Source organism: Orcinus orca, chromosome 9 (genome assembly GCF_937001465.1).
Source record: "Orcinus orca chromosome 9, mOrcOrc1.1, whole genome shotgun sequence".
Taxonomy (NCBI): domain Eukaryota; kingdom Metazoa; phylum Chordata; class Mammalia; order Artiodactyla; family Delphinidae; genus Orcinus; species Orcinus orca.
In genome coordinates, this window is record NC_064567.1 from 57852689 (window position 1) to 57865807 (window position 13119).

The 13119-nt window shown below is 37.9% G+C and overlaps 1 protein-coding gene across 7 annotated transcripts in view; it reads right to left on the bottom strand.

Moving 5' to 3' along the window:
* The window catches only part of SGCE (sarcoglycan epsilon), a 67520-nt gene that overhangs the window by 49639 nt on the left and 4762 nt on the right, over nucleotides 1-13119 (bottom strand). For 3 of the 7 annotated variants that reach the window (XM_033420465.2, XM_033420464.2, XM_012531521.3), the window contains exon 2: nucleotides 1399-1506. The exons of the other annotated variants lie outside the window; for them this stretch is intronic. In XM_033420465.2, coding sequence (XP_033276356.1) covers nucleotides 1399-1506 — 108 coding nt within the window. The remainder of the gene's footprint in view (nucleotides 1-1398; nucleotides 1507-13119) is intronic. 7 annotated transcript variants of the gene reach the window in all.

The window sequence follows — 13119 nt, forward strand, 5'->3', positions numbered from 1 at the left end:
GCCGAAGGCCCTCAGCCTGATTAAGGAGCAGCCCAGATAAGGTAGCCGGGGGTGATTCCCTTGAAGGAAACAGAGAAAATCCCTTGAGAATATCTAAGGAGGGTGTGGGGAAAGGACTGTGGGATGATGCGCTTAGATCCTAGAACAGGTGAGTCTAGTGCTTTTGAAAACAACTTTTTGTGAACTTTTCATGAGAGTTTACTGTTATAAAACTCTTTTCTTTTATATTAGAGATGAAAATTCCTTAAAAATGCAGAGGTGTTTGTGGGTTTGTTTCAAAGACAGCAGAGTAGAAGAGATGCTGGGAGCCTTGGTCCTACTGTGAAACAGATCTGGGAGTAGAAGATTCTAGCTGAGGAATAATTTGATGCTAGCTGGAAAAAAGTCAGTGACCCCCAACTCAGAAATGTAAGAAGAAAATGAGGTAAGCCAGGAATCACTCCTACAAGATACCTAGAAAGTTTTATATGGCAGTAAGGCCATTTTATTACATAAAATTACTGCTCTTTTCAAAATATTTTAAAACTGTTGTTTTTTTTTAATAGATATTCTGGTTACCCCAAAGTTATGGAGACTAGGCTACTGTTCTGCTAATGTTCTGTTCATGACCACATATAGCCCAAATTGTGTGTGGGGTTGGGGGGGGGAGGGTACGGTTAAGAGGGATTATAAAGACAAGTAATCCAGAAATATTAAGTGAAAGCTCATATTGATAACTGATATTTTTAAAACAACTAATCTTTTGGTTATTAAGTAAGTCTTTTTCTCCCTGATGAAATGCATTATTTCAAAGGTGCTGACATATTGCTAATGAACACATTTAAGATAGGGAAGAATAATTTAGAAGGACAATCAATCATTCAAGGGTCAGGCTATCTTTTCCATAGAAAACAAATGCCATCTAATTAGTTAACAGCAAACATACCAATTTGGTTTTGCAACAAAAATCATTCAAAAAATCATCCACAACTAGCCAAAATATTTTATGACCATTTTTCTAAGGTTATGTAAATACTGTTTTTAAACGATTTATGTTAAATGTACTTCTTAATGTTTTTCAATGTTATAAGTAAATTGTTATAATAACCACACTGGGACAATTTTCATAAGTGGCAAGCTAGTGACTGGATAAGGGGCAACAATAGGTTAAAAACAAGAATTATTTTTGGTTAAAAAAAGGGAAAACTACAGCAAAGGAAAAAAACTTGGAGAATAATGGATTAAGAACACAGAGGATCAGAAGCTTTAGAAGATTAGGAAAACAAAATTTGATTTTTTTCAGACTGACTTATCAAAAAAAAAAAAAAAGTCCACACATGACTAAAAAAGCAAAGGACTATTGGAAGCGGACATTTAATTGACTCCCCAAAAGGATTTAGATTTACAACCTAAACTCACCATCTTTCTTCCCAGCAGTCATTTTTCTGCTGATAATAAAATTGTTGGCCTGTTTGGTCTTCCAGTTAACTGTTCCACTTATGCCATCAGCACAGCTTAATAAAAAAGCTTTTCAGAATAAAACAAATGCACAAAAAATGAAATTAATGTCAAATTAAAATGACTATCACAAATCACCTACTACGTATTAACTGGTATCAGATTCCTTCCAGCCCCAGTGAGCTGTTTAATTCCATTCAATAAATATCTGTTGCATGTCAATACAAGGAATATATGGGGATACAAAGTAAAGACACAGTTCCTGCCCTCCAAGGAGCTTACAATCTATAGGGATTGATAATTCATGTACCAAAATATATATGTAATGTATAATATAGTGTATACACATAGCAATTACACATATACACACAGTGGTAGAAAGCATAGCTGCTACAATAGCACTGAGAGGGGAAGCAATTTTCCCTGGCTTGGAATGTTGTGGTAAGTTTAAAACGTCTTTGAAATTTACAGTTGAGTTTTGGAAACATTACACTGGCAGCAATGAACAGAATCAGGGTCAGTGGATACTAAATAGGGGGTTATCTCTGGAGTGTAGAGTAGCAGTCAGCCCATAATCAGGGGTTGAAGAAAGGAAGAGTAAAGGTGGGGCCAGTTACAAGACATCATGGGAGAGAATACTGACAGTACTTCTCAAATTGCTGGATGTGGGCTAAAAAAAGAATAATGGCTTTGAAGTTTTGACCCAGGATGACGCAGAACAGTGATGTATTAGGAATGCCAAAAAAGAGTCCATTTCAGTAGAAAGATGACAAATGTATTTGGGGATATGTTAAATGTGGGGTACCAGTTGGATATCCAGGTGAAACCACCTAAGAAGAAGATGGAAATAGAGCTCTGGTTCACAGGAGAATCTAAGGCAAGCTTTGGATGCAGATTTGAAGTTCATCACCAGAGAAATGATTATTGAAGCCAAAGCCCCAGTGCAATTCCTTAAAGAGATCATGCTCTCAGGTAACACGCATTAGACTGTCAGGAACAAAATGATCTGGAGAAGATACACATTCACGTTCTTGACCTATTTGCCTATACTATTTCCAATCATCCAAACTACCAATCTTACTGCTTACTCTCCCATTTTTCATCCTTATCTTCCAGACTTGATATTTGGGTACCATTTTCCTAACTACAACATTGGGTCACCATCTCATTCTCCCTTCCTCTAGCCATCTCAGATATGTTCCCTTTGAGTTCAGCTCAGTTCCCAAATCCCCCAGGGTGTACCCCGTAGTTTTGTCCTAGCTTCCGGGGTTGAAATATATAGCAAGAAGGAATGCACGAAAAGTGGGAGGGACAACAAAGGCAGAAGAACATGTTAATAAATACATTTACATAGCAAAAACCAGAGGATAATTCAGCAAAGAAATAAGAGACAAGGCGGTCAGAGAGGTTGGACCACTTAGCCTGAAGTGTCATATACATATGTCAACGGAAGAGTTGTCAAAAAGGAGAGTGTGATCAACATCCTCACTTACTGCAAAAAGGTCAAAGCGGATGAGAGCTCAGAAAAGATTGCTAGATGTGAAAGGGGAGAAGTTATTGGTGACTCCTTGAAAGTGGAGTTCCAATAAAGTGGTAAGAGTAGAAGCCAGACAGCAAAAGGCCAAGACGTAGATGCAACAAACAGAGTTAATCTTTTAAGAACACTGGCCAGAATAGGGAAGCAAAGAGATAAGATGATATGGCAGACTGAGGAGCAGCAAGGTAGAGAAAAAGATTGTTTATTTTCGCGTAGGGAAACAAATTTTGTTTATAAGCTGAGGAAAAGACATAAGGAGAGAGAAAGAGACTAGGTGTAATGAAAAGGAACATAAATGATGAGACACAATCCCAGAAAAACTAGAATGGGTGGGACCAAGCAGAAACATACAATATACATGTATTTGTATATTGTACAGCATATACAAAACATATATGCTTTATACAAGCATATAAAGAAAATACTTCATGAATCAGAGAGTAAGGACAAGTGAAGAGAGAAACACTTGTTGGGGTACAGGACACCTAATGTTGAAAGAGCTCCTCACCCTAGTAAATCAGAGGTGAAATGGTTATTTCCTTCTCAAACTGAATTCTGAGTAAAATTCTAAACTTAAACTAAATTATGAGAAATACCAAGTCCCCTTCCAAAATGAAAAAAAGAATACAACTCAAAACCCAAGTTATTAAAAATAAACCATCAAACAAAACCTCAGGTGATCATTTCAGTGATACCTGGGAGTGGAAATCAAAGGCCTTAGCACCCCAAGTGAATAAATGAGTTGGTTGGTATTGAATTTTTAAATTATGCAAACCTAAGTATACTAATTTTATATCTACTAAAAGACCAATCTTATGGCTGATTCACCTAATAAATGGTTGATTCACCTAAGAACTGAAGTTATGTCCTTTTAAATCTAGATGAAGAATACAGTAGTCATTTCCTAAATAATTTAAGCTGAAATGGATCAGAAATGCTCATGGCCTCTTGTGGCAAAATATCCCACCTCCAAGGGTTTTCCTAATTGCTGGGTTCCAAAGGCAACATGCTAGTTACATAAGAATCCCCTGGGCGGCTCTCTAAAAATACATATTCTCACACACCCCAAAAACTACAAAATAAAAAAATTTAAAACACATATTCATGACTCCACCATGGAGAATCTAGGTAGGCGGGTTACACAGTTTCATCAGGTGATTCTCACACACAAATACGAACTCTTGAAGACCAACAGAAGACCTACAGAACCCAAGGGTATATAGGATATTCAACCAAGTCACATCAAATGTGACAAACGTAGGGCTAACCTTATAACTGAAAACTTTACTCTCTCTTATCCCCAACTGGCCCACAGATGCAGCCAATTTGCAAGAACATGAAAGTCACTGCTGTACAGTGGGAAATCTCAACCTAGAAAGACAGGAAGCAAGTGGCCAAATTCTTCTCTACAACTCTTCAAAAAACAATGTATATATGTGGGCCTGACAAGCAACATTTACATTTAAATCCATCTCATCACCTGGTCCTGAGCAAGGTGCTTTCATGCAGACTGTCTGGTTCAATCCATACAAAACCAAGAGATCTGTTAACACGTCTGAATGTTATAGAGGCTTCATCGAACAGCAGAATGGAGTAAACCCTGCAGGCAAGCAGGCAAGCAGGCACGCTTCAGAATCCTCCACTTTTCCATGGATTGGGGAGTTACCATAAAGAAAGAAGGGCTTGGGTGTCCAGACAGCACCCCTTTTGTTCCTTCCTTTATTCTAGCCCAGTGGTTCTCAGACCATGCTGTGCATAAGAATTATTGTTCAGTTATACACACAAAACTACACATAATGTACTTCATAGGTAATTTAAAGGATTTACTAGGGTAACTTAAGTCTCCGGAATTTTTTGCCTTATACTCTGGCTTTTAGAACCTCACTAACCCATAAGATTTAATGTCACTGCACATCCTTGCCGGGTGAACCAACGTATCATTGCTCATGCTTTCCAGGTCCTGTGTAAGTGCAGCCTACTTGGCTTTTACAGACAAGAATTTCGAAATTCAAAAGACAAATGTGATTGGTGCCTCAGTTGTTAAAAAACAGAGGCAGGGTAAAATAGTTTAAACACATCTCACAGATATAGCTCTGTTTTAAGGCTGGCATTGCTTTGAGCATATTCAATTTTTTTAAGTTTATATTGATCCTTCTAAAGTCCTACTTCGACCACAGGAGACCACAGTCCAATAAATCTAAATAAAAAGACACCTTTTTACTGCTCTACTCACCAGACAATGTCAATAAAGGCAAGACACAACACCACGGATAATGTGTCTGCTTAAACATTCAAGTCCCACACCTTGAGGGAGAAATCTCAGTAACACTGAAATATCTATTTTTCACTGTGTGTCCAAGATCATGGATCCACTTAGCTAACTTTTTGTAAAGAAAATTATTGTAATCTGTACATTGACAAATGCAGAATACTCATTGGGGAAAAAAAGGTAGTATTTTAATAAGTTTAATTTTCATTAGAAAAGGAGCACACCATTTTTTTTCTGTGAGAACAAATTTCCTTAGGATGGGAAAACATGACTCAATTTTTGAAACTATTTACTCTATACATTACTTTTCAAGATTAAATCTAGTGTGTAAAAAAATAAAGTCAGCCTGTATAGACTGATTCTTGGACTCCTTCCAAAGATAACGGGCCATCCTCAGAAATCCTGAAAGAACTCCACTGTGCTCATTGGGTTCATGATAATCTATGCTACATTGGTACCTGGATATGAGTTTTGCTCTAATTCATAAACACAAAAGCAAAGAATAATATGAATCTTGTGTTTACAGAGCCCGGACTAAGAAGACAGTCACACAATTAGCTAGCATAGCATGGTATACAATTTAACCAATTCCTCAATGCTCCCTCTCAAAACTCATCAAAGCCTGAATTAATCCAATGGTGACTGGCATGCCCTTAAATTCCCTAGAAACCATTCAATTGTCTTAAGGTTGCACGATTCATGCGGAGTCTTGTAGCAGCATGACTGCATCTCATCTGGCCTGGGGCAAACACTCTCTGAAGAGACATGACTCTCCCAAACCTGAATAATTTGCTGACTTAGTGAGGAAGGGTTTGCTATTTAATAAAAGCAATTGAAGAGCTGTGAATAGTGACTGATTGCTGATGAGCTAATCAAAATGTCAAGGGATAGAAATAATAAATAATAATTTAGTCTGACATCACTGTCCAAGTAAATAGCAGAATATGCCAGATGAAATATAATCTGATTAACACACTCACCTTAGAACCAAACTGTCAAGGCTTTCTCTGTCCTCTGTTTCATCTGTCTCTTTTCCTATTTCACTCAAAGGGGACAAAGACTTCGTTTTCATAAATAGGATAGACAGCTCATGTTGCCTACATCTCTTCCCTTCTCTTATCATTCCCCATGTTATTAGGTCTCTCCCTTGCCCTCTACATTTTCTCTTCCCTTTTCTATGCAACTATCCTTAATACTTTTAAAATTGTCTCTTATGCTGAAATCTTGTTTTTATATTTTTCTCTCTAAAAATGTTAGCTGACATTATCATTAGCTACCAAGTTTTGAGTGCTAAGTACAAGGCACTAAAGGTTTTATACATAACTATTCTAATCCTTACATCATCACTATGTGAAACAGGTATTATTACTTCCATTTTACAATGAGGATAAGAAGTCTTAGGAAATTATGTAGCTTATCCCAGGTCATTATGTTTAGTAAGTAGCAGAGTTGGATTTTGAACCCATTTCTTGATTGACTTCAAAGTCCCCGTTATCTACTCATCAATACGATCCCCAAATGGTTAAATGGGAAAGCACTCTGTGAACTGTATATTTCTTAAGTAATTTGAGATATTATTATTATTACTAGTAGGTCCTCTTCAACTTACTTTTCTTTCTAGGAAAAAATAGGTTTTCCCTGACTGCTGGATAAGAAACAGCTAGCAAGGAGGCAATACCCATGAGAATTAATCCTATGTGTTATGTACGTATGTACACACACACACACACAATTCATTAAAAGAGGAAAGCTAAAAGGTTAGTTGGAACCTATGGAGAAAAAAATGGCTTTGCTGAGAACTGTCCACCCCAACCTCAAAGGGAGTCAGAAAAAAATATTCCTAAGAGAAGTGTAATAGCAAGACTTCAAACTGAAAATGCCAGAATGAGAAGCCTCTACACTTTGTTAAAACAGAAGAGCCTGGCGGGGCAGAACGTAAGTAATTAATATAATTTAAAGTTATTAGAATTTTATAATTTTAGCACAAGCTAGGTAAGATTTTAGACTTTAGAGTGAAATAAAAATTGGGAGCACAGAAAGGTAGGGTTTAAATCAGCATCTCTGGAGACAGAGTGCCTGGGTTCAAAACCCCAGTTTTTCTCCACTGGGTGAGTTATTCAATGTCTCTGTACCTCAGTTTACTCATCTGGTAGGGCCAGAACAGTGCCCACTTCATAGAGGCATTGTGAATATTAAATGAGATAATACACTTAAAACCCTTAGAAGAGTGCTTAGCACACAATGATGTTCTCAAAAAATATAAGCTATTATTACATTTACTCTTCACTTGATATGAAGGAAATTTTAGATTTCTTTTTTTTTTTTTAGATTTCTTTAAATGTGTTTTTTTTAAAAAAATAGATGTTCAAATGGAAAAACTATTGTCACTACAGTTGGCATTATAGAATATAGCACTCTTTTTTTTTTTTCTTCACGGTCATGAGACACATGAAAAATGATATTTGTATGGCAGAGTGGAGTAAATGCTAGAGGCTGCTCACCGGCGGAAGGAGAAGCCCAGGGGCTCCAACCACCCCAAACTTCACAGGGCTAAGAAGACGGCAGCTTAGCAAGTCTTCATTCCCAGTACCGGCCAAGGCAGACTGGTTGAGAGCTGCAAAAGCCAGGTGTGATAAGAAGCAAGTTATAATTGAGGATACGGGGAGGGGGGGAAGGGTAAGCTGGGACGAAGTGAGAGAGTAGCAATGGACATATATACACTACCAAACATAAAATAGTTAGCTAGTGGGAAGCAGCCACATAGCACAGGGAGATCAGCTCGGTGCTTTGTGACCACCTAGAGGGGTGGGATAGGAAGGGTGGGAGGGAGGGAGACGCAAGAGGGAGGAGATCTGGGAACATATGTATATGTATAGCTGATTCACTTTGTTATAAAGCAGAAACTAACACACCATTGTAAAGCAGGTATACTCCAATAAAGATGTTAAAAAATTAAAATAAAATAAAAAGAAGCAAGTTATATTGATATCTGTACTCTCTGACTCTCACAAAATCTTAGGTATTTATTCTGAGGAAATAATGCAACAAAAGCAAAAACTGCACGGACACAAGATTCGACTTTGCATTACATATATCAAAACTGGATGAAAAATTAAATGTCTGATAAAAAAAAGTGTTGGTTTGATAGAATAGTTCATGGAGAAGGGAGGGTTATCCACTTCTCTTTGGAGTTTTACACCTTTGCTCAAATAGCCCAACCAAGGCACGTACTGGGTTTTCACTGCCCGGAAATGGTACTATCTATATTCTATCTGAGAAACACTAGATGCATAAGGAGCACCAGTGGGACCCTTGAAAATGGGATACATAATATATGCAGTAGTTACACGCACCATTACAATTTAATGTCCTCATCTGCAAAATGTTGGACTTTTTTGAAATTAATAAAATTAGCGAAAGTTAGAATACAAAATACTATGCAGACGGGGAAATCTAGCCTAATAGTGCAATCTAGTGGGAAAGGATTAAAAGGCAAAGTGGTTAAGAGCTACTGGGTTAGGGAAGCAAAACTGTAGGAAAAAATTCTGCTCAAAATAAAAAATATAACAATAATATACTAATGGGTCTTTACTTGAAACAGTCATTATTTTTCTTTATTATAGAAGCCACACATTTTCATTGTAATACATTCAAATAGTATAACCAGGAGGGTATAAAATATAAAAGTCCCCTCCAATGCCATCCTCCTAATGCCACTGCAGAGGGTACCCACTCTTAATAATCCCTGCATCTTTCCATATTCTATGCATATGCAAACGTACATTTATACACATACACATATAAACACACACATACACCACGCTTTTCTTTACATAATGTGATCACACTTTCTCCCTTAGCATATATCTTGAACGTGTTTACATGATATCACATTTTAAGACTGCAAAGCTTCATGCTGTGTGGCTCAATCATAATTTATTTATCATCACCTCAAACTCAGCCTGTCCAAACTAGGACTCTTGATCTTTCCCTTAAAGTTTGGTCCTCTTCCGGCATTCTTCATCAGAAGCATGGTATCACCATTCATTCTCATGAATACAACAGAAATCTAGAAATCATGCTTGATATTTCCTGTCACTCTCCACCCCAATGTCAATCCACAACCCACTCCGATTGCTGTTTACCCCTCAAGATATCCCTCCTATCTTCATTTCCCCGTCACCACCCTAGCCTGGAGGTCATCATCTCTATTCTGGGTTAGTAAAGTAGCCTTCGAACTACCGCTTCTATTCCGACCCCTCCAATCCTTTCATCACAATGCCGCCAAAGTGCTCTTTTTGAAATGCAAATTTGATCAAGTCCTGCTTAAACCCCTCCAAAGACTTCCCGTTGGTTTTAGGATGAAGATTACACTCTTTAAGGCAGTCTAACAGACCCGGCAAAATTTGCTCCCTGACCCCCTATCTAGCCTCCTTTCATATTGTAGTTCCCCTTCCCTCCCGGCTCCAACATCACTGGACTTTTTCCAACACCTATTTGCCAGGGCAACCTGCCCCAGGGCCTCTACAGAGCTCTTCCTTTGACCTCAAATATACCTTTCCTCTTCACCTCTCTTAACGTTTACTCATCCTTCAGATCTGAGTACCTACTCAGAGAAGCCTTCCTTAATCCCCCTGTCTGGCCAAATCCCCTGCTTAGAAATTCTACTAGTGTTTGTAGCACTTATCATAGTTCTGAGGGCACATTTCTATGTGTGATTAATTGATTAATCTTTGTCAACCCCGCTAATGTAAAACTTCCCTAACGGCTGGGAAAGTGTATTCCCCAGCATCTAACACAGTCTCAAAACCAGTCAATACTCAAAAAATAAATGAATGAAAAAAGTATTAGTTAGTAAGATGACCCAATTTTTTTTCTAGTTTTTCATTATTACTATCAATCCTACAATAAACGTCCTTATATTTTTATTTTTCATCACTTAAAGGAGTATATTTGTAAACTAAACTAGAATTTAAACGGCTAGACAAAAAATAACATACATTTCAAATTTTGATAAGCACATGTAGCAACCTGTTCTGTTTCCACTTCTGCAGTACTGGCCTTTGATTAGAATCAATTCTATAACTACGAAAAAACGAAAGATGTTAAAGGTGCTACACTGATTTAACTCTTTCATAGGACAGAAGAGCCACAGACGTTTTACCGCACAGTGAGAAAACACCAATTTGCTAAGGAGAAAAAAAAAAAAAAGAAAAGCCATGGGGCTAATTTTTTCTTCTTCTGCATTCCAAAGTAAAAAAATCAACTTTACTTCTATGTCTATTGCTGAAGAAATCAGGAACTAAAATATTTCACTTTAACTGCTATAAGAAAATTAACTGCGATCTCTTCTTTCAAATTCACAGTGAACCCCAAATCTCCATGATAATCAAAGTGGTGACCAGATGAATGAGTGAAAAGCTAAAGAATGGGAAAGAATTTACACTGGAGCTGCCTAACTCCTAAACATTTTTGAAACGAGCGGCTTCATTTGTCAGAAGAGAAAAAGTCTGCCTTCCGTGTCACAACAGATGCCGTGGCGATTCCCGTGGTACAGAATGCCAAAGAGCTGGTCTAAAAAATCTGATTAGTCCAAGGCAATTAAGTAGAAAATGAGACGTGCTAAAGACGAGCGCTTTTTAAGTGATAAGACACATTTAAACCACGATCGCATAAAGAGGGCATAGAAATTCTTAGATGAAGACACGAAAAATAAGAATTTTACCAAAGTGACCCAAGAAGAAAACAGCACTTCAGCTTTACTAACACGTTGATTTTTGCAAGAATAGAACATTAATAAGCACAGCAACTCATGTTTCAAGGCTACCTGTTTATTTCCTAAGATAACTTCTTGAAGTTTTAAATTTTAAACGTTGGAGATCATTTGCTTCCCAAACCCAGGAGCAGAGGAGCGAGTATTGCATTCAAGGAATTGCAAGTAGCCGCCCGCAGATCAGGTGCGTGAGCGCTGACAAGCCAGCGCTCATCGCTGAGCATTTCTCTCTCGGAAATATTAGCTTAGCTCAGGAACGCCTGTGGCATCTTCAACAACTGGGAACCCAGCCATCACAAGTTGCCCGGTGTATTACTACTATCCCACAAAAGTGCACGACACTTTTATAAAAGATAGAGAAAATAAGAAGAGGAGAAACTTGTTCAACATGAAAAATACACTTCACATAGTCAAGGTTAGCTTGCCCATATATCTGACCTAACAATTTGAGTGGAGGAGAAAGTTCTGGGTGTGGGGAGAATAGGCAGGAGTAAAAGAGGCAGGAAAAAGTTGGTTTAAAAAGATGACTGAAGAATGTTCTCTTCTTTCTTCACATTTCTCATCGGAGTCTTAGTTTCCAAGGGTCAGGGGCATAAAAATCGTTGCTATGGAGTCAGATGTGTTACAGGTTATCAGTTCTTAGAAGTGGGGTCCTGTGTGCATACTCCACAAGTTAATTTTGAGCAATCACATTTTCAAAGTTAGAGATGATAATCAAAATAAACAATCAATAGGCAGATGAAGGGGAAAGAAAAATCTGTCCCGAGACGTGTTTGAAACACTAAGACTGGCAGTCAGAAACGAGGCTAACTTGAAAGGAAGAGAAGTTAAAAGAGCACAGGGGCAGCAGCTACTTTTGATTGAAAGGTTTTATTTTCTATTGAAAAGCTAAAAATTGTAACTGTTAAGTATTGCAAGGACATATAAGGGAGGGGGGCGGGGACTGCAGAAGGGAGAATGGCTCCACATTTCCCCTGAGTAAGAGGCTCCAGCAGCTGAGGTCTCAGCTGCCCAGCAGCGGTCCACTCCCCCTTAACCCAGGGCGCCCCCCAAGGCATCTGCAGCCACTCTGCCTGAGAAGCCCGTTCTCAGCAAGCAAGAAACACTAGGAAAGGAACAACTCTAGGAAGCAAGTTAAAGCCAGGATAATTTGTAGGGGGGGAAACAACTTTACTTCTACAGATTTTCATGTTTGAAATGAAATGAGAAGGGAGGAAAGAATGTGTTAAAATGTCCTGTTGCAGCTATTTTCAAGTTGTAAGAAATCAACCTGCAACACATAGGACTATTCTTTTTAGATAGTTGATCAGAAAAAATAAAATGTTTCCATCACAAGTATCTTTGCTATCCTACACTAAAATGCTATTATGGCCTTCAAATTAAATATTCATTACAAGAAAGGTAAATATTTCTGATACTTTAAAATAAGAGACCAAGTAAAGGTGTTAAGTTGATTCCCTTCCTGAGCTGCACTGTTAGAAAGGTCTCAAGTTGAAATCCATCTCTACCTTTCACCCACTGCAGCTAGATGTGCTTTCTGAAGCAGACAGAAGAGAGTTTACGTCTACTTTTAGTCTTCAAGCTAAACATTTCCAGACCCTTGGAGGATACCTCCTATGACAGGATTGCCAGACCCCTCACCATCCCCACAGACTGTTCTGGAAGTTGTCTACTTTGTCAATGTCTCTCTTTAAACGTGACAGCCAGAAATGGACACAATACTACAGATGTGGTTAATTAGAGCAGGGTACTGTTAATTTTTGTGACATATGGACACTACACTATTATCGGAATCTAAATTTGATATTTTTGTAGCCATGTTATGCCACCAGTTCATACTAACTGTCCTTTTCCTCAAAAACTGCCACCATGTAAAGTCACCTCCTTCCTTACACACCAATGAATTATGATGCATTTACTGCTATAAAATATATTTTTGAATAGCACTACAGCCTACTTAAACCTTGTTAACTCTAAATTCTGTTATCTATTTGTAACAGTTAACCTTTTTTCAAGTCAACCATGGATTTTAAAGCAAGCCTCTTAGATCTTCATCACAGTTATCCATAAAAATGCTGAAAAAGAGAAGACCTAGGGCAAAGA